The sequence below is a fragment of the Cupressus sempervirens genome, chromosome 5, assembly GCF_028749045.1.
Source record: "Cupressus sempervirens isolate cs-2001-9-10 chromosome 5, ASM2874904v1, whole genome shotgun sequence".
NCBI classification, from domain to species: Eukaryota; Viridiplantae; Streptophyta; class Pinopsida; order Cupressales; family Cupressaceae; genus Cupressus; species Cupressus sempervirens.
The window spans coordinates 631,863,784-631,890,874 of NC_143122.1; the positions used below are offsets into that span (position 1 = coordinate 631,863,784).

Sequence of the window (27,091 nt, forward strand, 5' to 3'; positions counted from 1 at the left end):
GCACTTTTAAGATAGGCTGATTGCAAATTGTTCACAGTCTCGATAACTAACTAGTCGACACTCTTAACACCAAGATGCTCAATGGTTGGATAAGGGTGTCCCAAGCCAACTCCTAGGGTAGAGAGGGCCTTTCTCAATGGAGATTGTGTAGGGATACTAAGGGTCCACGGTTGGGAGGTTAAGCCCATGACAATGCTTCTCCTCTTTTCCAAATGCCAAGGCTTGTACAACTTAGTGTCATCAACAACTTATTCTCTAGTAACCTTTTCATTTTTTTGCATTTCATTTGATAGACATTTGAAGGTAACCTAAAGTCAAGAGGTTAGATTAGGAAATGCAACTAAAATGGTAGTTAATAATTGAATGTCATTTGAATCTAGTAGTTAAATGGCTGCTAGTTTCTAATTATTTGGAAATGTAAATTATAATTATCTCATATTTCCATTTCAGGTGAAAGAGTAGAATAATTGATTAACTATATCTCTTTTTCCAATTAAGATTATGATGCTATCTCTTTTATTTAAAGGTTAATTAGTTTTAGAATTTTAGCTTGTTACATATGGTATCAAAGCACTAGGTCCAACTCTGAACCCTGGGCTCATCACACCTCTCAGACAAATCACGAAAACTAAAAATGTAGATTAAGATATTAAATAGGATGTATACCCGCATGACACCTTGCAAGAAACCCCGACATGCCAAAACATGACTATTCCTACTGCTCCATACCTGAGGATAACAAGATCTTAGCGCAAGCATTACGACAAATCAAGAAAGAGAGAGTCGTGTGGACTAAGGCCAAGAAGGCAGAAATGAGAAACAAACTTATTGAGGAATGGAATACTAGGCAAACAAATCCTCTTATAATTTACCGTATACCATGTAAGGGGCAAAACAAGCAAAGAGATGAAAATGGACAAAATACCTAGGAATAGGGTGTTTAGTTTATTGCTAATTTATCCTTTTTGATGTATCGTAGGAAAACTCAACCTTAAAACATGGCCAGCAATGGAAACACTTTTAAGAACGAGGTAACCAATAGGGCTAATCCCTAGAACTCATTGGATCTGTTGATCCAAATTTCGCAAGATACCCAAATAAAACTAGAGAATAGGGAAAAGAAAATGAATGAATAGCAGCCCAAATTGAGCAAAGTTAGGAGGAGACCCACTCCTTGCTTCCTTCTAGGTCAGATCTGAGAACTCTGGCCACAACAAAAAGGAAAAACAAGCTTCATTAACATCCTATGAAAAACAAAAGAAACAAGAAATAGTCAGCGATCTATCCACTCATATTAAGAAAATGAAATCTCCTAGATTCTCAGGCTCCTCGTCCAAAGAAGATGTCAAGGCATGGCTAACAGATATGGAGCAATACATTGAAATTATGAACTTTTCGAAAACATCTTAAGCAGTATGGGGAATATACCATTTCTTTGGAGAAGTAACTACCTGGTGGGGAAACGCCAAAATAGAACTCAATATTAAGACCTCCGAGATCACATGGGACAAGTTTGTCCCCATCTTCAAAAACTGATGGCTTCCCCAAACCTTCTATGACCAGAAACTCTTAGAATTCCAAAATCTCATGCAAGGAGATCTGACTATGCATGAGTACTGGGAGAAGTTCACCTGTTTATTAAAATAGGTTCCCCCTTACTAGCAAGACAAAAATTTGAAAGTTAAAAAGTTTATCATCTATTTAAACAATAGAATTGGGGGAGTTGTAGATGTCATCGTTCTACAAACCATGGAGGAAGCTCTCAAGAGAGCCATTCGACAAGAGCACAAAATCAAAAGGGATGATTCCATTCGAGATAATTAAAGGAAGACCAGTTCGAACACTGATGGTTTGGATTCAGTAACCCATAAAAGGAATTTTAAGAACTTCAAGCCCAACAAACCATAATTCAAGGGAAATAGTAGAAGGGAGGTTAAAGGTAACCCCAATAACAATCATAGCAATAAAGGGAATGAAAAGAAGGGGCCACCCAAAGGATGTTTTACATGCAATGGGGACCACTACACCAATCAATGCCCCAACAAGTTCAACACTAACTAGCCACCACGAGCCCCACTACCTCCTCAACAGGTTGTCTATTAGCAGAGGATCCAAGCAGCAGTGGACAATTGGCAAGCTGAACATCAATTGGGTCCGATAGAAGCTCCAAGTAAGATTTATGGTAATTCTATCTCTATATTGATTGATACAAAAGCAACAAAATGTTTTTTCTCCCCAAAATTGTTGAGTAGCTTTCCTAAGAGAGTTGGATTTATGGCGACTGTTGAGTATGCAAATAAGACAAGGGCTAGGGTAGAGAAGTGTATGTTTGGGGCCTGGGTAGGTTTGTCGAACTTCTATACTTAGGTAAATTTGTATGTAGCACCTTTAGGGTCTTATGTTATCATCATGGGAATGAATTGGCTTAGTGAGCACAAGGCCAAAAGTAGACTATCTTGTCAAGACAATAGAGTGTTTGGACGATCAGGGAAATGCTGTAAGCATTCAAGGGATAATGCATGAGGTAAGACTTCATGAAATCTCAACTATGCAACTTAAAAGACCTAATAGAACCCCTACAAATTACTTATCATGATAACTACTGCTGTCCTACATTTTGTCATCACAAAATGTTGGTAACAGCACAAAACTTTTTCAAGCTAGTTTTGTGTATCTCTAAGTTGGATTTGGTATTCAATTTCTTAATGATGATTGATCAATCAACTCCAATTCGTATATCAAATAATTTTGTTGAACGCTTTCGTTGTCTTTTTCGTTTTTTCTTTTTGTCGAGCCTTTGCTTGATTTTTAAGGCCTTCATCGTCCTTTTCTTTGCTATTGAGTTTGCATTGTTGCTTTTCAGTCCTTTGGTCTTGCTCATGTCATGGCTTTCAATTTCTCCTTGATTTGGTCTAACCTAGAGCGTAATCGGAGTTGTCAGTCAAGAGATATGGTTGTTTTAGTGCCTCAAAAGTGGACCTTTTTGATGCAACAACACGAATTAAATATATCATGTTATATTTTTAATTTGACATTCACTTTTTGAAAAATATGACTTAAATTCACTTTATGTTATGTTTTTAAGTTACTTCATCATTTAAATTTCCACTTAAAATAACTATATAAACTGTTTAGTTTCAATTTAATTTTTGATATTTAAATCAAATGCTCATTTAAAGTTTTAAATGATATTTATGTGTTATATTTTTAATATGATATATAAATATTGTTTATGTCCCATTAAAAAACATTTTAATGAAATTAAATTGATATATGTTTGTTAAATGACTTTAAGTTATTAAAAATGGACATTTTATATGCAATTACATGTAAAATCCATCAAAAGTTGACCTTTTACATGTCACTGCATATAAAGTTCAACTTAAAAGCATAAGACTATCAAAAATGGACCTTTTTGGTGTCATTACATCAAAAGGTGAGTTTTATATGTCATTCCATCAAAAACATGACATTTCACTTAAAATATGCAGTCTTCCCCAAAAGGTCCGATTTTGACCAAAAGTATGTTTTAAAATGTGTCAGGCACCCTAAAAGGTCCGATTTACCTTGTTGAGAGTCTTTAAAATATGCATGTCACCCCAAAAGGTCCGATTTTGGAAGGACACATGCATTTACTCTCCAAGAACCCAATTTTGCTCATTGTGAGGGATTTACTTGATGGTTTTACATTAGATCTTCTCCAATAGGGTCGTTTTTGTTTGGCAATAGATTTTTTAACATCAAAGATGGATTTATCTTCCTTAAAAACGGTTTTCCAAACACTTTACAAGGGTGCGTTTTTGGAAAAATCTTCAAATAAATCCATTTTTGAGTGATTTAAATCACGTTTTTGCAAGGAAAAGAGGCATTTTGGCATATTCAATCATTGACAATATATCAAGGGTCACGTTTATGAATTTGGAACTGAAAAAAACTCATATTACGCCTTTTCTGAATTACATTTTTGCTAAAAACGCCCAAAAAATTGTGGTTTTAATGCACTTTTATGCATTTTGAAGCCACTTTTTCACATTTGAACCCATGTATTAGCATTTGAGGAAGTTGTTTTTGCATTCACAAGTCAAAAATGACATTAAAACATGCATTTTTTGGCCACGTTTTTGCGAAAACGGCCCAAATTTTTGCATAAATAGGTCATGTTTTTGTTCAAAAAACTCAAAAAATGACATTTCCAGCCTGTAACTTTGATTAAGAGGGATTGTTTTTGAGTTTTAAATGCATGATATTGTCTTTGGAGACCATGTATTTGGCACTTTCATGTCAAATTTGATCCTTCATTGCTCATTAATATTTGTTAAATGCAAGTACGCAAAAAGTCAACAAGTTAAAAATTCCGGATTTGAGGGAGAATTGGTCTTCAAATCTATAAATCTTACTATTTTGGCTCATAACCTCATAAGTAAGTGGGCGTTTTCAAACTTGCTCATTAATTCATGCCTATCTTGCTATTTCCATGCATATTGACTTGTTATTGCACACTTCTCCATATATATGCCATGAAAAGTGCATTTTGACTTTAATAATGATCAAAACTCTCATTTTCACACTTATAGAATTTCCCCAAAATTCTAAATTTGATTTTGTGCTTGAAGGAAACTTACTTGTTGACAAGTTTGAGTTTAAGCCCAAAGGCATGTGTTTGTTTTGTGCTTGTTTTTCATTGTTTGCTTGCTTGCTTTTTTGTTTTTCTTCTTTTGGAAGAAATTGCGAATTCTTTCCCAAGAACTCAAGTACATTTCACTTCACTCCACTTTCCATGTCATAACACTTCGCATCTCATTCGACAAATGCGATTACATGCTTTCCTTCTCATTCACCATCTGCACATGCGTGTAATCCCATTTTCCATTTCCATTTCCACTCATCTCACTTTTTGCATTCACTTGCATGGCACGATTATATGAAAAACCTTACATGTAATTGCATCTCAAAACCCTGTTTTTGACTTAAGGTCACTTTTTGAAAAATCAAAAATGTCATATGCATGTTTTCCCATGCATTTTGACTTCACCTTTTCACCTACACGACTATAAAGTTCATTTTCCCTCAAACTTCATTCCATTTTTGCATCTCCATATGCATTCGCACCTCCATCAGCAAATACATACTTTTCCATTTTTCACATCTATCCATGCTTTGCACCTCATCCTCCATTCACACTTACATGTAAAAGCTCGTCCACCATCCACCTTCGCATTCCATCTCATCCTTCATAACTTGTTACATGTAATCATTTTTCGTGCAATAATGTCTTGGAAACCCTAAGTCACGTTTTGGAAATCAACAATCTCCATTTCTATGCATTCCTATGTACCAAGCACTTTACTTCGAATCCATTTTCCATGCAATGACATCTTAAAAGCCCAAGTCACATTTTGAAAATCAGCAATCTCCATTTGCACACATTCACATGCACCAAGCACTTTATGTCAAAAAAAGGTAAAGGTGCTGATGGAAGGTTGTTCTGAGTTTACATACGGACATCATTGAGAAGGTTTTCAAAGTGTCAAAAACTCCATTTTGTGTTGATCTACAAAGGAGAAGCCATGACAACTTGAGTGAGAAAAGCTAGATCACATCAAGTTTTCAAATGACAACGGACAATTCATCAAAGTCGGAGGTTGTCAAGGTGAATGCAGCAGTACAAAGTATAGGAACATTTGATCCTATGATCATTCAGGATTGCATCGCTAAGTACAAGGCCCTTCAAAACAATCCTTAGGATTGTTTCAATTCTTTTCTGTCTTTCTTCTTCTTCTTCTTCTTTCATGTTTGTAATTGAAGAGAATGTATTACATGAAGATTTGTAATTGCATGTAATGCGAGTTACATGTGTATGTAAAAGATGTAATGCAAGTTGCATGTGTAGTTGCATGTAACCCTATATTTTCTCCTGTAGTTAGACTAGGTCAAAGTTGGTTGAGTTGCTCCCACTTTTTCCTCCACCTTTTTCTCAACTCCTGTGCCTCTATAAAAGAGCGCCCCTCATTGTAAAATCATCATTATCTTTATGCAAGAGAGCTCTAGAGAAATTGTGCCAGCATAAATTTGTTTGTGTAAGCACTATTTGGAGGGAAAGTGAATACAAAGGAGCATTTGAGACTTAACTTTGATTAAGTGAGATTGTTATTTGTGTGAATTGTAAGCTTTGTCTATAATTCATCCAAGTTGTCTTTGATTCATGTTATCTCGTGTTATTGGTAATTGTATCTCTTGAATTGAATAGAAAAGAGTTAAGAAGCAATTGAAGCCAGAGCTTTGATCGGGAGCAATTGTGAAACTATATAGCTAGAAACTTTGTTTGTAGCTTATATTTTCTTCTTAATTCGCAAAATAGTTAAGTTATTTTTATTTTTAGGAGTCTTTGTGCCCTAATTGTAAAGCTTTTCATATAGAAGTAGGACCAGACTTAGAGCCAAACTAGTACATTTTTAGCTAGCCTTTGGTTAGTAAGGTTTATCGGTATCACTATTTCCAGCTCTTGATAGAAGTGTAGTTAGAGATTCACCCTACCCATTACTCACTCCACGAGTAAGTGGATTCTTTCTTGAAAGTTAAGAAGAAAGGATATTGGTAACACCCTATTTATAAAATCTCTTGACTTCTTGCTTACCTTGAGTTGATCCAAGGAACGGTGAGAAGGGGGAGCCTTCCCTTTAAAGCAGGAGAGACTCTGTCTCACACGTTGTGGCTGGTCATCCTATTTTGCGACTGCATTTTTACCCAAAACTGTCGGTTGCAAAATATCCACCCAATAGGTGTCAATTCATTATTTTTTAAACATATGTTAGTCATCCTCTAACGAGAGTAAGTTCTGGAGATGTCAGTTCATCATTTTCTAGGTATATGTTTATCGAGCCTTAACATACGACAGTTACAACAGTTTGTGTTCCACGTATTATATATCTCCCAGTCAGCCGGATCATTGGGTGTGTGTGTGTGATAGATAAACGATAATAAACAGGTTTATGGAGAATTTATTTAAGAGGAATGGTACTGTGTAGAATCTGTAGCTATTGAAGCCATACAGCAGAGAACTATATTTGTTTTCAAAGGAGTGAGCATTGAATCTTCTCAGAGAAAGGGTATTATAACTCCAAGACTAATTTTCAGTCATTACACTTTTGATATTTTGAATTACTAATACCGTTGTGATAATACTGAGATGCAGAGCATGATAAAATGGTGTTACATACCATCTGAAGAGTTGAAAATATCACAGTTATCAATACAGAGTCTCCTTGCAGTGGTTAGCAATTTAATTCTGCATTCTGACAATGGACAAATTATTTCAGGTTGTAATTGCTAAATTTTCTCAGAATTATTACGTTGTGTGCCAGTTTAATCAATTCCAATTTTATCAGATATACAGTTTTACAGATCTGATTCTTCTGTAATGTCTATCATTTTGAGTATTGTATCTCAAGGTTCATAACACTGACAGAGAATTGGTAATGGTTGCAAAGTCACATGACATTGACAAATTTTAAAGTTGTAAAGAGAGTATAAGGTTGTAGCCTGAAAATTTGTACTCAATGAAAAAGAGTTGTTGCTCTTAAGTAAGGGGTTTGGAGACTCCTTTGGGTTGCGGCCCCATAAATGGTGCAATTGGTAGAAGGATTTGTGAGACTGGATTAGGACAGTAGCTCCTGGCATTCTTGAGTTGGTGGTTTTCCCGCATTGCATTTCCATGTTATATCTTGCGCATTATTTTCATGCATTGTCTTTATTTACTTTTGTTGCTTGTATATATATTAAGATCCCCCCCTCTTAGTTGTGTAATTGGGATATACACTTTATAAATGTGCACTATGATCCGTCAATATCCTTGGCTTCCCATCTGTTACCACTGATTCTTCTGGAAATCCATCAACCTCACCGTTCTGTTGATCTGACTTCTGTGATGACAATTCTTCCCTATACATTTGATCAATACTTTCAACTATCATCTCCATTTCTTGAATTCTTGAATCATCTTCTTGTTGATTTGGAAAAGTTGTCATCTTTGCTGCTTGGTTATGAGCCATACTCAACTGTAAACAAAATTCATCAATTTCTTTTTCTCTGTCTTCAACAAACTTGATAGCAGTGTCCCAGTCCCTGTGTAATTGGAGGTAATATGATTTTAGCTTGTCTAATGCTTCCTTGATTGTTTGCACATGTGCACTAGAAATTTCTTTTGCAACCTCATTCTTCCCTTCATTTGAAGAGTACATATAAATTTTTCAATCTGTTTACGAGCATTGTCAGTTTTATATAGCACTTGCCTAATTCTTTCCTATGTGACCACTAATTGATCCTTCAAATCTTGGGCAGGCAAGGGTCCATACTTATCACAGTGACTAGTACTTTCACCTGATTCGCTTCCATCTGTAAGAGCAGTTTCCTCATCATAAGTTACTGTAATATCCTTGGCCTTAGGAGTATACTACATCCCTTCTATTACTCATCATATTGATCTCTAAATCACCCACATAAAATCTGGAGCACCCTTCTGCTGTTGGCTTAGTGAAATCAGAATTTATGATTTTGTTATTGCACTGTTTCGTAATGCAAGAAGATTCAACTTCATCCCAGGTGTAGTTATAGATGATTCTTCTCTTTCAATTCTTTGCAAGCTCCCTGGAACTCAATTACACATTCACAATGAGAACAATTATTTTCTTCAACACAATCTTTCTTCTTCTCTTCTTTCTTCAGAAGAGACTTAAGTTTTCGTTCACATTGCCTGAACACATTTCAAATCAATGTGTATACAGATGACGAAATTGCACATCCCCAATTCAAAACAGGCCATAGCATAGATAGAATCGGTTGGGGAATTGTTTCAATTCCCTTGATACTTAGAACCATAATATAGCTGCAACGATCTCTTGTGCATGTACCCTTCTAATTTTTAGTAGAAAATGATGAAAAATATCATAAATCAAATCTCGCAATCCTGAATCCAACAATAAATAAATCATTTTAACTAATGCAAAGTTTTCCAACATAGCAAACCTTCTTGAAGCATGAATGCTATTGACATCATCAAAATCCTGAAAACTATCAACCATCAAAAGCAATATTTTCTTCACAATGTCATCATCATAAGCAACACGTGGTGCCGAGATTATCAAAACTTTGCAAAGGTATGAAATAACCATCAATTTGATTACTGCATCTAAATACATCAACAACCAATATTTTTTCAAAGAAACTTTCACATGAATGAGAGAAAAATGTAGAAGTTCTAAAGGTGATTGTTCCACTAAACTCAAACATCCTGCCAGTTCATTCAAGATGTTAAAAACAACATTTTGCATTGATGGGTTTGAAGCTTGCCACCAGCTTCTTGAAAAGCTTTACCCAACCAACGTTCTTCTACTGATCTCATACTTGATTTCAGATTATATTTTCATACAAGCTTGCAGGATGCACAGCTCTGATACCACTGTGATATCCTCAGTATACTTATTTCAATAGAATGACAATTGCTCCAGAATTCGGATGGATGCCAATATAAGCTTCCAAAAATATTTATTTGAAGAGAATGATATACTTTATCCTTTTTTATTTGCCCGCATGCAAATGATTCACAGCCAAATATTTCTGAACAATCACAATGTAACTTCCAGAAATTATAAAACAAGGTTCAGTGCACCTGTTAAATACTGAAGAATGCAAAGTCTCAATGCCTGCCGCATGCTCTCTAACTATTGACTTTAGGATACCACTTATTGATAAACTGAGATTAAAACTCCCAATGGTCGCTACCATATGGACTAAATAAATAATGAACTCCACGGATTTATACAAATTATCTATTGTCTTCTAATCTGGATTGATATCGTAAACGTTGGGCTTTCCTAGTAAAGTTTTGCTGACACTTCAAAATAGTCAATAGCAATAGATAATTCATTGTAATATTCAGTTTGCTGGCTTTGTGTACAGAATGTGTGACAACCATAGAATATTCCCTTTTTCACTCGGGATCTTGAATATCAAAATAATATACCCAAACTGAAGATATAATATTTCATTCTTCTATAATAAGGTCGAATGATTTTCCTTTCATATCCCTGATAGTTGGTGGAAGTTATCGGACTTTGCTGATACTAGGTCGAAGTTATCAGACTTCGCTTCTTAATTATTGCTGTTTAGCATATTGCCAGTTCATTACCATATAATTTCTAAACCCCATTATTCAATACTTGAAGCAACCCAAAATTTTATTTCAAAGGCTAAAATATTTTGGATTTCGGCATATAAGATTTACATCACTCCACATTGGAGTCATTTAATGCAGTAGTAAACCCAATAAAATATTCTTTCACCGCAAATATTAAAACATTGCAGCTTCAAGTATTATGGAAAATAATATGGCACCTAAACAATTACAAGCTCCATCCGATGATTATATGTTTAATTATTAACCAAGATCATAAATGAAATATAGTCTCACTTCATAAAATCAAAGATATTTCCGGAATCACTATCACAGAGAATATTAAAAATTTCCATCAGACGGAAATAGGCACATTATAAATTCATCACTAATAGTTCTTTGCCCAGCAATATTAATCAGTCTCCCAACTAAATATGTTATTCTGAAAATGTAATAAATTAAATAGCTCTTCAACAAAGTAATCTTTCTCCATTGAAATCCATAAACTCGATAGCCCAACGAAAGAATTTGATAATCCTTCCAAATCTTCTTAGGACAGATTTTTCACCGTCGAAAGCAATATTCCCAGGCATTCATACCTGAGAATCAATTTCAGAGAACTTTTCAAATCAATAAAATAAATTTCCAATTCCTATCTTGCACTCTTCCCCAAAGTCTTTTTATAGGAATGCTTTCAGGTACATTCCTGTACATTAATCTTCTAAAGTTATAAACAAGTACTTAACATTTATTTGATAAAAATAATAAATAATTAAATATATATTTTTTAAACTTTAGAAATTAATTAATCTTTCCAAACTTTCCAACTGGGACATCACATGTGGAGTCATGACATATCTGTATATGTAAGAAACAATATAGAGATGAATGCACTGTACTGTCTGCGGGTAGATACATAGCTAAAATATGTGAAGGAAGTCTGCAGAAAATTGCATTGAGTGTAATAGAGAAGGACTTGGACAGGTTATAACACACAGATCTTTTGGCTAATAACATATTTATTTAGCATCCCATTCATACTTCATAATATTTAAGTTGCCGACTCTGAAGTGGATGCGTGATTCAGAAGAAGGATATGGGAAAAAAATTTTGGATACGGATGCATTTGAAAACGTCTATGTCTATATATATATATATATATGCAAAGAATTTAAGAAACTTATAAATACAAGAACTCACTGATACAAACTTAGAAATATACAAACATACCCGTACTATATTTCTTGTGATAAAATATAATCTTGAGGTTCCAAATTTGAAGACTACTAACGTCTGTCCCAGCTCATTCCATGTATCCTACGTCTGAAAGTGTCCCACATGGCTTGGTGTGCAAGGTATTCGGATCACAAACATAACTCAAAGTGGCCAGAATATATTGATCCACATTAATCTAAGCACCATCTGATCTTGTAATATTAAAGCAAAAGGATACCCGTGAGCTATATATTAGGCTCAAAAATATGGAGGTGGCCCTCTAGATTGTGCTGCAATCACTAACAAGAACCAATATCAATCATTCTAGAGAAATCCACAGAAACTCTCAAGCCCAGTGTGGAAATGAACTGTGAAGACTATATTTCTATATATCGCAATCCTTAGCAGCCTTACTATGTTTGCAACGACTAAGTTCTAACTATTGGACTTTCCTGTAATAGCTGCCTCCAATTTAAGACCTGACACATCCAGGAGCCTGTGGTTGGCTTCCGGTCGCATCCACAGGGCTTCTAGTCACATCCGGAATCCGTCCGCATCTGCTTCCATCTCCAGCAGATACCTGGAGGAATCGGTATCTTAACATAATATCAATGTGAGAAAAAAACTGCTCCACAAAAACAGGGACCATTCTAGTTACATTGGGTGTTGAAATTGAAATTTAAACTGTATTCCTTGCATAAAAACTCTACGAACACGTTGTACAATTAAAAAATTTGTGTCAAGTTTGAAGCTAAAATCCATAATTTATAACATTATGACACCACCAACTTCAAATATGACATGACATGCAGAGTACTGATAGGTATGGCAGAGAATAGCTTTTCAGCTTTCACTATAAGCTCATAAATGAAATCTAACGCTGAGAAATAAAAAGCTCAAAGCTAACAAGGATACAAATAGCAATACCCTATAGTAGTAATTGAGATATCATGTATTGAAAACAAAATGTAGTAACACAATATGCAGCACAGACTAACTATTGCTTTCAGAAAAGTTCCAATCTCACAATATTTTTTGGCCATTCTCTTCATTCAAGCTTCTGTCCATGCCTTTTTACATGATATGCTTCATCAGCATATAGATCTAATAAAAATAATAATATGAAAATGCAAAACTGAAAAAATCTTATGATGCTGAAAAAGGCTAAATAATGTGTAAGACAAAAACACAGCCATGTGAATAGTCTAAAAGTATGTATTACATGTTAGAAATACAAAAGATCTTGCAGTAGACAAGTTACATATTCTATGCCATAGAAAGAATGGGGTGGCTCTATAAAATTGATAATACTTTATATTTTATCAAACACCCAACATGCAATAACCTATACAGTTACCTGTAGTTGTTATGCTAACGGCATGTGTTAAGTTCTTTAGCTAATTGGAGAAAATGAGAGTAAGGGGGAAAACCTGAACCATCATACGGCAACCTTTGCCAGGCCTTCCCTTATATGGTGGAGGTAGCTCAAATCCAGAAGAATCATGTTGAAGATGACCCTCAGCCTCTTCCTCCATTTGATGATTCCCTGCTAGTCTATCAGCACTACCAGTGTAGCTTTCTACACGGGTCCTGAAAGCTTCTTTATTCACCATCTGAGAGCATCAATAATGAAAGACAACATGTGAAGCCAAGAACGGAAGATAGTTTTATCTTGTTCTTCTCATCAACAATACAGATATTTTGCACTACCTACCATTATTCACACATCTCAAAAAAACATAAAACAGAATATATTAACAAAATAAAAGGATATATCCAATTTTAAGTATTTCACTCTTAATTGTTTATCGCAGTGTTTTATGTTGTGTGTATATCCTTTAAAGCTACTAAAATATATAGTTATTCCTTTACCCTTGTGCATCCTCCTATCATTCTTATTCTTTATACTGTCCAAACAAGTTGTACCTCTCGTTTTGTAATATTCTCCAGTGTTGAGAATGTGTTCTCTCAGTCTGAGGTCTATTAAAGTCCATTAGTGGAGATCCATAAAAAATTAAAATGTGAATGAAGAAAAGAAATGAAACAAGAAATGCAATGCCATATCCTATGTAAGTATGTACCAGAAAAATATATGGAATATCACAAACTGAATGTATAAGAGAGCATACAATAGTATATATAGATCAATGGGAGAAAAATATGAGTGTGTAAACCACTGACAATGTCCATGTAATTTGACTTCAGGTTTGTTTTGTGCAGATAATTTGACATCCTTCATGCAATAGTTACAGGACATCTTAGGTGAGGCAGGCCAGACAAGAAGTAGAGTCTCAGCAAATTTTGAAGAAATTTACCAAATTCGCCAGATTTAGTAGGGTTTGCAAGTCCTGGTTAGGCTTGGCTGACCAATAAACACTAGAAAACAAAATAAGCACAAACATTGAAAAGATTTGGATATTACCCGAGTAACCAACACTGAATCAATTAGTCCATTCTTGAGAGATTTGTTTCCTCGGCAAACATCTATTTCATTCTCAATTATTTAGAGCCTAATTATATTTTACTGATTTGGTTTTAAGCTAAGTCACAAGGTACGAATTCGAATTCAAGTTTGGCAACCATGAAATTCGAATGAAGTTCCCCTTCGCACAAGTGCAGCAATCCTCTTTGCAAGATCAATCTCTTCCTCTTGCACTTTGGGTATTTTACTTTCTTCCTCATCATCAGGTATCACCTCAATATAGTGAGTCTTCCCCTTGCTAAGATAATGGTAACCTAATTCCCAAGGTTTCTTGCATGTGAAACAAAGCTTCCTCCTCCAAAGCTCCTAAAAAGTGGCCTCATCTATCAGACCCTTCTTCTAAAATGGCTCCTTGTCCTTGTGCTCTTGTGGGAGAGGTGGTTGAGAATGTATCTGACTCATACAGGATGCGGTAGCCTTGTTGCGTGTCTTCTTATATGCCTCTATGAGCATGTTGGAATTGAAACATTTGACCCAACCCTTGAGAGGTTCCATCAATGTATCCATGAACAGCACACCAAGCCTTCTCTCATAAATGTTGGTAACCAATACTAGAAAACTCTGAAATTCTGAATGCAATCATACACCGATCCAATCTACTCTAGTGCTAACCCCTTGAAGTTGGGCTATGGATCCTTCCCATCAGAACAATCGACAAGTTTCTATGAGAAATCCGCATATGAAGTGACTCGATCGTAACCAAGGTTGACCATCTCATGGTGCCCCCATCCGTGAGCGACTCCTTCCAAGTGAAGTGTCGCAAACTTGATTGCCTCATCTTTAGGCACTGGATTGAGTTGGAAGTAGGTAATGACTTTTTGTACCCTCGTTTGTATCTATGTTTTCCCAACCCATCAACGGTGATAAATTTAGCTTGCACATCTTTTGTTTGATATCATCGTTGTAATAGCCATGATTCCTAGCATCAAAATATTTCATTCATTGATTTGCATAATTCTTGAAGGATAACTCTCCCTCAAGACTCACAATCCTCTAATCTCGTCAGCTTCTCTAGCATCTCTAAGAAAGTGGTCTCTCACTTTTTGCAAGGCGCTTCTATTCTTTGGTATGCATTGTGATTTTGACCTTCCCATGATTGAGTCATCACCATGTTCATTGTGTTTTCCATTTGTTCTACTTTATGCCAATTGTCTCAATGTCACTTCTATGAGTTTTTGTCATTGTTCTCCCCAGCCATGGCTACCTTGAGTTTGGCTTCTGGTTAGCTCCCTCTACAATGTCATAATTTCAGTATTAGGCTCTCCCATTTTGTTTGCGGAATGGTACCTCCTTTTGGTGTATACTATGAGCTCATTTTGCATGGCAAGATCACCAACTCTATACAATTGTAATTATTAATTAGCAAGTTCTCCTTTGACTCCTTTCAACACTCAATCCCCGTTCGACACCCTTTAGCACTCAGTACCCCATTGGCTCCCTTCGCCATTATATGATACCCTTGCTTCCCTTCAACTCCCTTGGACACTCGGCACCCTTCAATACCCCTTCGGCTCCCTTCAATACCTCCTTGGCTTCCCTTTATACCCCTTCGACACCCTCAATTGATATGAGTCAACTATATGGTTTGCAAATGCCTAATTTATTATTGATGAATCAATTCTAACACAAGACACTCATAAAGAACAAGAATGAACTACAAGGAACAAAAAAATTGTACTTTCAAATTATATATATATATATATATATATCAGATTACATTAATTTTGTCTTCACAAAGTTGAACAATTATGCAAAGTGAACTATCCAAAGTGATTTCTCTAACAACGGACTATGGTAGTTGCTAACTACTAAAAGTACAATTACAAACTAGGGAAGGTCTTCCAGCCAAGGAAGGACCTCTAGTCCTTGCCTCGGAGTTGGTTTCTTTGTTTTTCTTGCTTCTTGTTTGCTCTTTTCTCAACACCATTTGGTGTTCCTCTAGCCCATCGCTTCTTTGGTTGTATGCTTTCAGTCCCTGAGACCCTTTTGGTGGTCTCTTGTTGGACAATAATAAATTTATCTTATTTTATCTTATCCACTTCCAAAACTGCACACAAGCGTCAATTCCAATTGAATTGCAAATACACAAGAAAAGATAACTCCACAATGCCAACACATCCTTACAAAGGACACTAGGAAGTTTCTCTATGGGTTACAAGCAGGCCGACAATAGTTCATTGCTTTTTTTATACTTATACTAATTAATTAAAAGTGTCTATAAGATATTATTATTAAATTTGGGAATACTTAATCAATAACTTAACTGAGTCATTTAATTATTTTAGGGACATTACAGTGGTGGTGTTAGACCAATTGTTATAGTATACTTGTTGGCACGAGTCCCAAAAACTCATTAATAACTAGACATGGACATATTTTTGCCTCCCATAGGATTTAGGATAACATGGTATCTAGAGCGCCAACCCCTAGGTGCTAACACAATTTTAGATTTTTATTGTGAGCAATTCTTGCCAATTCTTACTAGGCAGTCATGTATGTGATCAAGGGTAAGTTCACCCAAAGAATAATCCAGATATCTTTCATTGATTTGGCTTCGTATCAAATATTTATTTTGTAATTGTAGAGCATCTTAATCCGTTTGGTTTCGTCATTCATCACATTGATCCACCTAATCTTTTGATGACTTAATCTAGTTGTTGATTTGTCTTTGGAGCTTATTCTGCATCAGTTTTGACATTAATACTAGGTTCTCGCATTCTTAATTAATTAAGCATATACGTGATTGGATTGTGACTTCATCAACGTAAGCAAGGAGACATGAGCAGTTCAGAGACAACATATGCAGCTTCCTGGTATTTCCTATTTGGATTGGGAGGCATTCCTATACTTACATGAGTCTATTTCTTCCTATGGTAGACAAGTTTCTTATATGCATAACCTTAAGACACTTAACATTCTTGTAAGAGATCCTTGTGATGGACGTAGTTCTTGAGGGGTATTAGAAAATTGAGCCCACTATACATCACTCATCCTATCACCTATGTTGATTTGCTTTATCTATTTTTTAGAAAGGGGTTTTGTCCCATGAGAGTTTTGCCTTCTCTCCACTTTGTGAGAGACTTCTATTTCCATTTGCATTGTACATGGGTACCTAAACTGATTGTGTAGTCAAGACTGATACTACATATTGCACTTTACATAATAATTCTTCTTCCGAAGTTGCAATGTAATTCCAACTTCACTTTTAAGAACTTTCTAAGAACTCTAAGCAATTAATTTTGGGCAAAATGTTGTAACTAAAAGGCATGGGTATCCCAGACACAACAAATGACTCCATTCCAAATTAATTTTAAATCATTTTCAAAAGACAATTTATTAGGAACAATTCTAATTCAAGGAATCTTGGCAGAGAGATATCCAAGAAATATTCTAAACACAACTATCATAAGAACACCAAAGTGTGTGTTAACAATACATCACCCTTGTCACAAATGGGATCCCTCTCCAACCTAACCAACTAAACCAAGGAAACCTAAACTACAACTAAACCACTAAGCCACTAAATTGACCCACCAAAGAAAACTAAACAACGATTGACCAAGCCACTCAAACAAATCTCAAGTCAACTAACTCTGGGAAAATTACTCTATTGGCTCCCAATTGATAGAAAGAAAATCTATCCTACCCCTTCTTGAACCAAGTGGCTCAAGAGAAACCTACTCTAGGTTTATAAAAGATTCTAACAAGACAACACATGAAAGTGTTAAATACATGCTTGTCCTAACATGGCCTCTCAAAATGCTCAAGGGCAACAAGGTTTGGGTGATAATTCTCAATATGGGAAACTTATCCTTGTACTCTGAAACAAAATTTACTACCCCGTTTTCAAATTAAGGAAATTTATAATGTAAAATCAACAATTGGAGTAATCCATGAGGTTCATAATCAATCGAAATAAGAGTTGTCTTTCCTAAATCACTATAATCAAAATAATAATCTTCATAACTTTCAAGAGAAAAAAGGGAAAGACAAAACCTAGTGTGTTGACAGTGTAAGTTCTTCTCCAAACTCCTAGAGATCAACTTTGGGTGATCGAAGTTGGTGATGGGTCATCCCACTAGCATCAATGTCAAACTTGTGAGTGATCAAGATAGGATCAATACAGAGATCAAGCCCATGGAAAATCACCTTTGGATGCTTGTCCTTGTGTAAAATAAATCATGCATCCTTGCAAGTCTCCTCAAGTGCAACCTCAAAAATAAAGGATCCCTTGATGATTTCTCCCTCAAATATCTCCTCAAGTTGCTCAAATGCAATATCAAATTGGAGCACCAACCTAAAGTGTACTTCGTTCACTTCTTCCATGGGAACAACTTGTGCATCTCTCAATATATCTTGCATACCTTCACCATAAATACTTGAATCCTCACAATCCAATACGAACTTGTAAACTGCCTTCTCATTAGGCAAATCTTGCAATTCCTCATGTGGCATCTAATCATCCATAGCATCTCCAAAAATAATAGAAGTAGTATCAAGGATCCACACGCATTGATCATTGAATGGTATCTCAAGTGACAATGTCTCTAGAAGTCTAAATTGATGGTGAATCATGCCACTTGCAACAAAATGTCTATCCTCAGGTGTCTTGAACAAAGACTCTATTTGCATTTCTTCCTTGAGATCTTTTAGCACCCCACCCCAGCCCCCAAAAGAAAATAGTATAGATGATGTTTGCTTCATCAAGTTGCCCGTTATACTTTGACTCATCTATGATATCTTGCAATTCGTTGTTTAACTCTTCCATTTGATTATCTTCTTGAAGGATATTTGAAATTCCTCGCAATTTGTCTTCATGACTTTGACCTTGTAGTATGACTGAAAGTTTGCCAAGAATCACTTCTTCAAACCTGTAATAATCTTCTTCTTGTTATTCATGATATTGATCTTTGTCTAATATGTTTCCTCTTCCTCGGATGAAATCTATTGCATCCTTGATTTTCTTATCTACTTCCTCTCATTGTGATGACATGCATGAAAGTTGATCCTCCACTTGGCTATAATGATCATTAAACTCAGCCATGCTTCCCCAATGCAACTCATTTTGTTTTTCCTCCAAGTTCCCAACTTGAAAGACTGAAGAAATGTTTACCACCTCCGTTGATACATCCTCATACCAACCCATTTGAAACTTGACTAAGTCAACACTCTACAAAATGGGCAAGTAGATTATGAATGTGAGGCTCTGTACACTGCACCAAATGTTTCCTCCATATCCAATTCTTAGTTTCCTGTTGTATTCTTCTTTGAACTCAAGGAACTTTGCTTCTAAATTGACAAATACCATAGGCTCATAAACTTCTAGAAAGGGAATTCTCCCTCGTAACACCAAGTCCACCCTCATAAGAAATACCAAGCAATACATTTCCTCATGATTTGTGGTACCATGGATCCTACATTGTCCTAATGTTGCCACCTAAGATAGTTTACATAAATGCAAACGCTTGCTCAAATTAAACCAAATTGGAAGAACACCCACCCTCCTACCCATATTGACAAAGCGTTTCTTCTTTCTTTCTTTTTTTCATCTTTTTTTGGACTTTTTAACTTCTAAAGAGATCTCTCACATCTAAGATGTAACTTACAAGCTCATATTTTTTGATATCTTCGTCAACGAACTTTGTTGAGCTCTCTTCTAGTGACCATTTCTATTTGTGTAATGACGAAAGGTATATGAACCAACAATGCCTCTAATTTTCTAGGTTTTCCCAAGAATAAATTTCAATTTAGCCCTCCTAGCACCAATTTCTATTGGTGTGTGTTTTATTCCACTATAACATTTAGAATCAAACACTTCGTGTTTTGAGGTGACACCAAATATTCAATCCTCTTGATATAAGGTCATCTCTCATGCTAAGCTTGCGAAGTAAGATCATGACATGACTTCAAAGTTGTGGATACCACTGAATGAAATAGTGTGATTTTCTGGTAATCAGTTAGGTGACTTATGCTTACTCATTCAATTGGTATCAATTGCCTTCACTTCTAAAGATTTAGCTTCACAATATGCAATGAAAATATGGTTTGATTTTCCAATTTTTCCACTTCAACTTAAACATAACTTCCATAGCTACTTCTACTTCTAACTACGAATAGAAGAAATCATGAATGGACTTGGAATCTACTAGATATATATTTACCAGTGACTCCACGCACCTAAGGATATATTCAAATAGTTTTCAAATCAATATCTACCCTCTTCGATCCAATCCATGGATGTAAACTAAAGATTGGATATCAATTGAAATTAATTACTTTCACTAGCTCACCACACAAGCCACTCCTACCATCAGCAAGAGGCTAGTGGCCTAGTTTATATTTGAGTCGAACATCCACCATTTTTTCCTCCAACAAAACTACTTCTAAACAACATGAAATGAAATCCTAAGCTAAGTGAGGAAATATGAACCACCGTGCAATAATGCAAACTTGATCACAACAATTAACCATGCAAGATGCAATAATGAAAAGTACAGAAAATTTGGCATTAAATTAGCAACAATTCTCCAACAAATCTTTCTCTACTAATGAGAGGGGTGGAGTTTATATACAAGCCCCAATTACAATGAATAGCCAAGGTTAAATGAAATCAACGACCCAAAGTAATTCATTACAAACCCTAATTAGGACAACCAATAGTATCCAATAGAAGTGAAGCATTGTAAAATAGGCCAACGAGAAAATTCAAAGGCTTGATGACTAATAAGAAGCAAGGAAGTCGCCTAGTCACCATACAACAAATCATCGAAGATGTATACTCCTTTTCCCTTCTCCCTTTTAGCAAAATAAATGAACTTTAGTAAAATTTCACTAACATCCTCCATGTCAATACTAGGAAGGCTTCCATACTATAACTCCGTGACCTCTAACTTCAACTTGATATCTTTATCTTAATTCCACAACCTTATCCTTAGGAATTCTTCATAGTTATTAAACTTATTTCTCTTGGATGGTTGGACTTTACAATATCTGAACCTTTGTTATTTCCACCTCCATCGTTTGGAATTCTTCTGTCTTCTTTATCTTCAGATTTGATCCTTGGAAAAATCCTCTGAAGACATTAACATCTTCCTTGCCATGTTCGAGCTTCCTCAATCAATTTTCTTGTATGATCGTCATCAAGATCACTCCATTGATGGGAACCGTGTCCTTGAACTCTTTCTTGTTCTCAATCTCAGACTTGTCTCTATGTCCTTGTTCATGCTCCTCCTTAGTTTCTTCAAGTCGAGGTGCTCTATGTTATATTTGTGACCTCTCCCCACTTGGATGTCATTGAAAACTCTAGGTAGAAGCCCTTGGATAGATTCTTCATTAGTACTATCCTTGCGGTGAATCTCATAGGCTCCACCATCCTCTTCAAAGCTCGAAGGTAGTTAAAATTAAAGACTTCAGAAAATAATAAGTTTTAGATTATGAAAGTTCTTGAATTCATGCATGGATTACATGACGAATTCCATTATTTGTCTTCACAAATTAATCCAAGGAAAGAAACAAGCAATATGCAAGGAAACCAGGACACAATAGATTATTGGTACTTAGTCAGATTTATGAATTCTGATTTTCAAACCAATCATGATAACATCATCAAATCAGTCCTATTAACTTGTCAAATTAACTCCACATCATGACATAGGACTCCCAAAAGACCTTGAAAACAAATAACAATCCATTCATGGCAGCAAACTAGTTACTTGGAAAGGTTAAACACCTAAAAACAAGTCTGCAAATTTATTTTAATCCCTCTTAAGATGATCCCAGCATTCCAAATTAAGCAAATTCTATGTCAATGGACTCATTGGTCAGCACTGAACAAAGTGACCAAGCATTAAAATCAAATTTATGATCAAAACTAACCAAAAAAATTCTGAGGGCAAGTATGGAAATGAGTTGTAATTGATCCAAACCATGCACAATAATTGTAACAAAGCTTTGGAACCTACGTTCGCACTAATCCTTGTCCTAGACAAATGATCCATCACTTAGAATGATAGAATCAGACCTTAGCAAAGCTCTATTTTCTGAATACATGCCTGTAACTTACCTCATTCCAGGTATATTTGACCTTCCAATTTAGTGATTATTGTACAAGAACACCCATAAAACACAGCAAAAGCCCCTTGAACAATTTCGTGAATGACTAAATTATGAAATTTTCTGCAAAATTCGGCCATGTTCTTGGATACTTCGGATTTGGGTCTGAGGACAAATGTGCTTCAGGCTTTTATTGGCCTTGGAATGGGATTAAAATTGTTCCACAAAGGTCTGCAATAGATTTGAATTAGATTTGCCATTACAAGGAAAACTCTGATTGAAGAAAACATTCGATTTCCCGAGGCAACTTTCAGATTTTCTCTCATGGCGGCCTTATCACAACCCTGTAAGACCTGTGCATGGTTGCAAGTGATGAGTAACTGGCTACGAAGACTTAAAAAGTATGTCAGGGCAGATTCAGTGACAAGATAATTTCCTATGAATTTTCCAAAAATCATCCTCATCTAAGAATTTTCAAGCTTAGACCTGCAACACACCATCATTGCAATCCTTCAATGGCTGCAAAATGGAGTGATGGGGAATCAACCCTGGGACAATTATATCTCATCTTCAAGCACCACTAAATTTCCAAAAAATTTAGAGGGAAATCATCTAGCCTCGCATGGTCTGCAGATTTGATTCGCAACTTACCTGTTTTGGCCCTCCAACAGCCTTCAATGTCTCAGATGATACTCTCCATAAGTCTGCAATCATAGCTGGATCAATTTAGAAGCTACGATATATCAAGTTTGGCAACAAAATTAATTCCATGGAGGTCATCCTCAGATTTTATACCTCAGAGTTGCAGCTATGCCAGGCCTCCTTTCAATGGCAGCCACCTCCTTCCTCACTTAGACTTCAATCACCCAAGGCTGGATCACTCTTCTACTTGGCCTTTTGCTTTAGATTTTCAGTCACTTAGCCTTTGGCTTGATAAATCCTCATGGTTGATGGCCTTTTGAAGGGGTTTGCTTTTGTTGATTTACCACCCACAAGCAATGTGGGACAATAGTTCAATACCCTTCTAGAAACTTCTCACTTTATTAATTTCTCATTATTTACACATTTCTCTCTCCAAAGGTATGGATAGTATTTCATACTTCATCCATGGATCCAAAGGCCAAATTCACACTCTAATTCCATCCATGCAAAGTGAGAATATCAACTAAGACATGGATAGTATTACGATATTAGATAGTTTCTATTTTCTCTCTCTTCCGTCTTTTTCTAATGGTCACTCTTTTTGTAATGTTTCTAATAACTCTTTTTGTTTGTTATGGAAACTTTCTTTTTCACTCTACAAGAATGTTTCTATTTCCTTTCTCTTGTTTGTTATAGAAAAATTCTTTTGTATATTGTATATATAGATCATTCATGACCTTTGTTTAATAACACATTCATTATTTTACCATAATATGGTATGAAAGCAAATTCTTGGTCTCTTTGAAAAATTTTAATTTCTTTCTTGAATGTTTTTTTCTTTTGATCTGTAAACGGCCGAAGCCTTATGCATTATATTAATAAAATAATTAAGAATACAAGTGTCTCCGTTCAAACGAGCACTGGTATGAAAGAACAGAGAAGAAAACCTTCAATCTGCCCGAGACTTTCATCCGATACACTTTTACAACTTAAAAGGGGCATACCCCAGTTTACGTGTATGTTCAGTTTGTCTACATTTTGAATTGGAAGTATCAGAAACACCCTCTCAATAACCTGAATGTGTTGCTAGATAAGATTAATGATAGGTGAAGCTATGGACTTGAATCTTATGTGTTTGAAAGAAAGGATATGCTCCCTCCCTCCCTTCCTACTGACATTGGCATGAAACTTATTTGAAGCATTAGTATTGTAAAAAAATCAAAATATATAGTCTAGTTTAGCAACCATTCTATGCTAGTTGATGTGTATCCTTTTGCTTAGGGATCTATTTCTAAGATGTGAGGTTATCAGAATCTATGATAGAGGTTTTTAGAACAACTAAAATTATCCTTAAACCTATCCAGTTTGTAGATACTTTAAAGGGATTCAATTGTTATCAGGATTGTTATTAGGATAATTGCTATGTCTCTATTTCAAATTTTGATTGCCTGTGCTGATTAGTGATGAAAAGGTGTCAAATTTATATTTGCTACCTGACGTGGTGATAAATTGATGAAAGGCTACTGCTTTTTCTTACTTAAATTTTTAAGAATGAATTTGCCAAAAGTCTAGCCTGGAAGCTATCAAAATGAAATGTTCCCAATTTTAATTAATTTGGGGTCCAAGTTAGTAATGTTTGCATTTAGGGGTTTCGATTGATTTAATGTATCTCGGACCCTTTTTTTTTTTCCATAGTTTGTGTTGCCATCGGCTATCTTTGTACACCCTCGGAAAGTTTCTCGATGGGTATTTAAGCACGGCTCATAGGTAGAAGTAGGTATGCTCGGATTATATTTTCTCTGTACTACGAATTCCTGTTGGAGTTCGAATTGCCGCCATTTCGGAAGTGAAAGATCTTCCCTATTTGGCTCGTGCAGTTTTGGTGGGATTCAACCCTCACCCTATTCCATTGTTGCATTGTAATTCTTCACTGAGACCTGGCAAGTTGGAGCTCCATCTTTAGCAAATATCTATTGTGTGGGTTCAATCTATTCTGGTTCTGTGCACTAACGTGTCTCTATCAATTTGTGGATCCATTAACATTCTGTGTTTGCATATATGCATCATTGTGTTTTTGGATACCCTTCTGTGTGTTGCTCGTACGGCTCATTCCTCACTGTTCTTCACCTCCATACGGCTTGCTGCTTGTCACTGTACGGCATATTGTCGTATGGCCTTCAGCCCACCTGTATAGTCAGCAAACACTAGCATATGGATGCCTAAGTCCCTGTACGGCCAGCATAGTCCACCCTTCTACCATCACCATACAGCATTCACAATTCCACCACCATACACCCATACTGCCATCCGTACGGACTCTCCAATCCATCGTACGGCTTGCACTAATCCAGTCGTACGGCCTTCTTCGCATAACGTACGATAAATCCTAAATTGTATAATGTACAAATTTTGACCATACGACTTCCTATAGTTATCTTCCAAGTCTGTACGCCCCTTGCAAACACATTCCTTCCTCTGTACGGCCAAATCCGGCACCTACAATTTTGAGGTTAACTTGGCACATTACAATGGTATTAGAGCTAGTGATCTTGCCAACATGTTGGGATGATTGAGAGATTTTGGGATTGGGATAGCGCTATGGCACCAAGCAGCGACAGTGAGTGGTGGTTGAAGACACAAGGGATTGGCAAAGAGCTCAGTGAAGGTGTTGATCTTCCATTAGATATATTGGAAGTATGTTTCTGTCGGGTGGACCAATTACCTTCAAGATTTATACAAAGAATCCTCTCGCTGATTAAGGATGCCTTAAGTCAACCCAGGCTTTTGAGACACCATGACAAGGATAAAAGATTGGCAGTTGCAACATGTCTCACCGAGGTCTTGAGAATTTCGGCTCCTAAAGCACTGTATGATGATAACACCATGATAGAGATATTGCAATTGAGAGTTGACAACTTTCAAAGTCTTCATGACTTCAGTAGTGACCCTTTTGGTAGGAGATCTACAATATTGGAGAGTAGTGACCCTTCAGCCCACCCATATAGTCAGCAAACACTACCATACGAATGCCTAATTCCCTGTACGGCTAGCGTAGTCCACTCTTCTACCATCACTGTACGGCATTCACAATTCCACCACCGTATGCCCATACTGCCATCCGTACAGACTCTCTGTTTACCATACTGGTAAAGAAATCAATGCATACAAACAATGGAACAGAATAGCAGAATTATATTCGCATATGCCAGACATACATTATGCTTCATAATATCAGTAATAGTAGATGATTTACAATGATCCTAGATGGGATATAAATACTACCGCCGAACCTTCCTGAAGGAGTCCGTCGACCACAACATTACATCCGCTACAAACTATTTACCCGTCAGCTACAAAATACAAAACACTAACAATAGTCAATCCGTCGGCTACAGAAACACCACTGAAACCATCCAGTCGGCTAACATCATCCCCCCCAAAAAAACAGTTGTCTCCTGACAACTAACAAAATTAGGAGAAAACTTAAAGACAACAGAAGAAATACTAGAGAGAAGGAGGCGTCCCAAAAGTGTGCTGCTGGCCACGTAACTCACACACCTGCTCTGTCCTGATGTGGAGATCTGTCTGAATCTGAGAATTAACCTCGACGGCCTCCTTTAGAAGAAGCGCCGCATCCATAGCCTGCCTCCTAGCTAACTGCATCTCGTGCTCAACCGCATCCTTATCTCAAACCGCCGCCTCTGTACCTTGCCTAGCCACGTCCCTCTCCTGCACTGTTGCTGCCATATCTGCCAGTAGTGCTGCCTGCTGGTCGGCCAAGTCGGCGGCTAGCTTCTGTCTAGCCTCACTCTCAGTTGCCAATGACCTCTCTGCTGCAACCCTGTCCACCTCCGCACGTCGACGACCATAGTGAACATCCTTGTACAATCCCACAATCTCATGTGCTAGCTTCATCATAGGGGTGTCATTGGGTCCCAACTCCGGCTCAGTAGCCCAATCTGCCAACATCTTAGCTGTCTCCACCGCCGGCCAGCCCCTGTATACAAAACAAGTCTAAAATCGTCGAGGACAGATCCCACGGATATATGCTCTGATCAAATGCCACTCCCTCCGTCGAGTCAAGGCCTGAATTGCCACATCATGTCCCTTCTTCAACGCAGACTTCATAGTCCTCAGGTAATCTTGGCACCTGTCCTCATCCGACCCGTAATCCTCCTTGGCGAAGTCCTCCAATGACCATTCCGCATCACTGTTCTCCTCCTCATCAACGAGAGCCATGCCCACATCCGGTGTCGCCTCCTTTGCTGTTGGCGCAACCACGACCTGTGGCATTCCCTCCTCCTGAAGCTGAGGCTTTGGTACTATAGGTGATATTCCTGAACGCCTAGGAGACTAAATGGACGGACCCCGCTTGGCAGGAGTGAGTCGGAACTGCTGCCTCAGAAACACACTAGCTCTATCCATCACCTCCGGTTGGTCTGACTACGCGAGCTCCATGTTCTCCTCCGGTACTGGCTGGGCTGACTCGGCCTCGGCTAAAAAAGATGACGAAACAGTGACAACTGCATCAC

General features: G+C 36.7%; 1 protein-coding gene across 6 annotated transcripts in view; it reads right to left on the minus strand.

The window, feature by feature from the left end:
- The window catches only part of LOC149557486 (uncharacterized), a 292,999-nt gene that overhangs the window by 102,415 nt on the left and 163,493 nt on the right, over positions 1 to 27,091 (minus strand). For all 6 annotated transcript variants that reach the window (XR_016364886.1, XM_089832140.1, XM_089832139.1 and 3 more), the window contains exon 9: positions 12,814 to 12,996. Coding sequence is in view for 5 of the 6 variants with exons in the window: in XM_089832140.1 (XP_089688266.1) it covers positions 12,814 to 12,996 (183 nt within the window). In the remaining variant the exon portion in view is untranslated. The remainder of the gene's footprint in view (positions 1 to 12,813; positions 12,997 to 27,091) is intronic.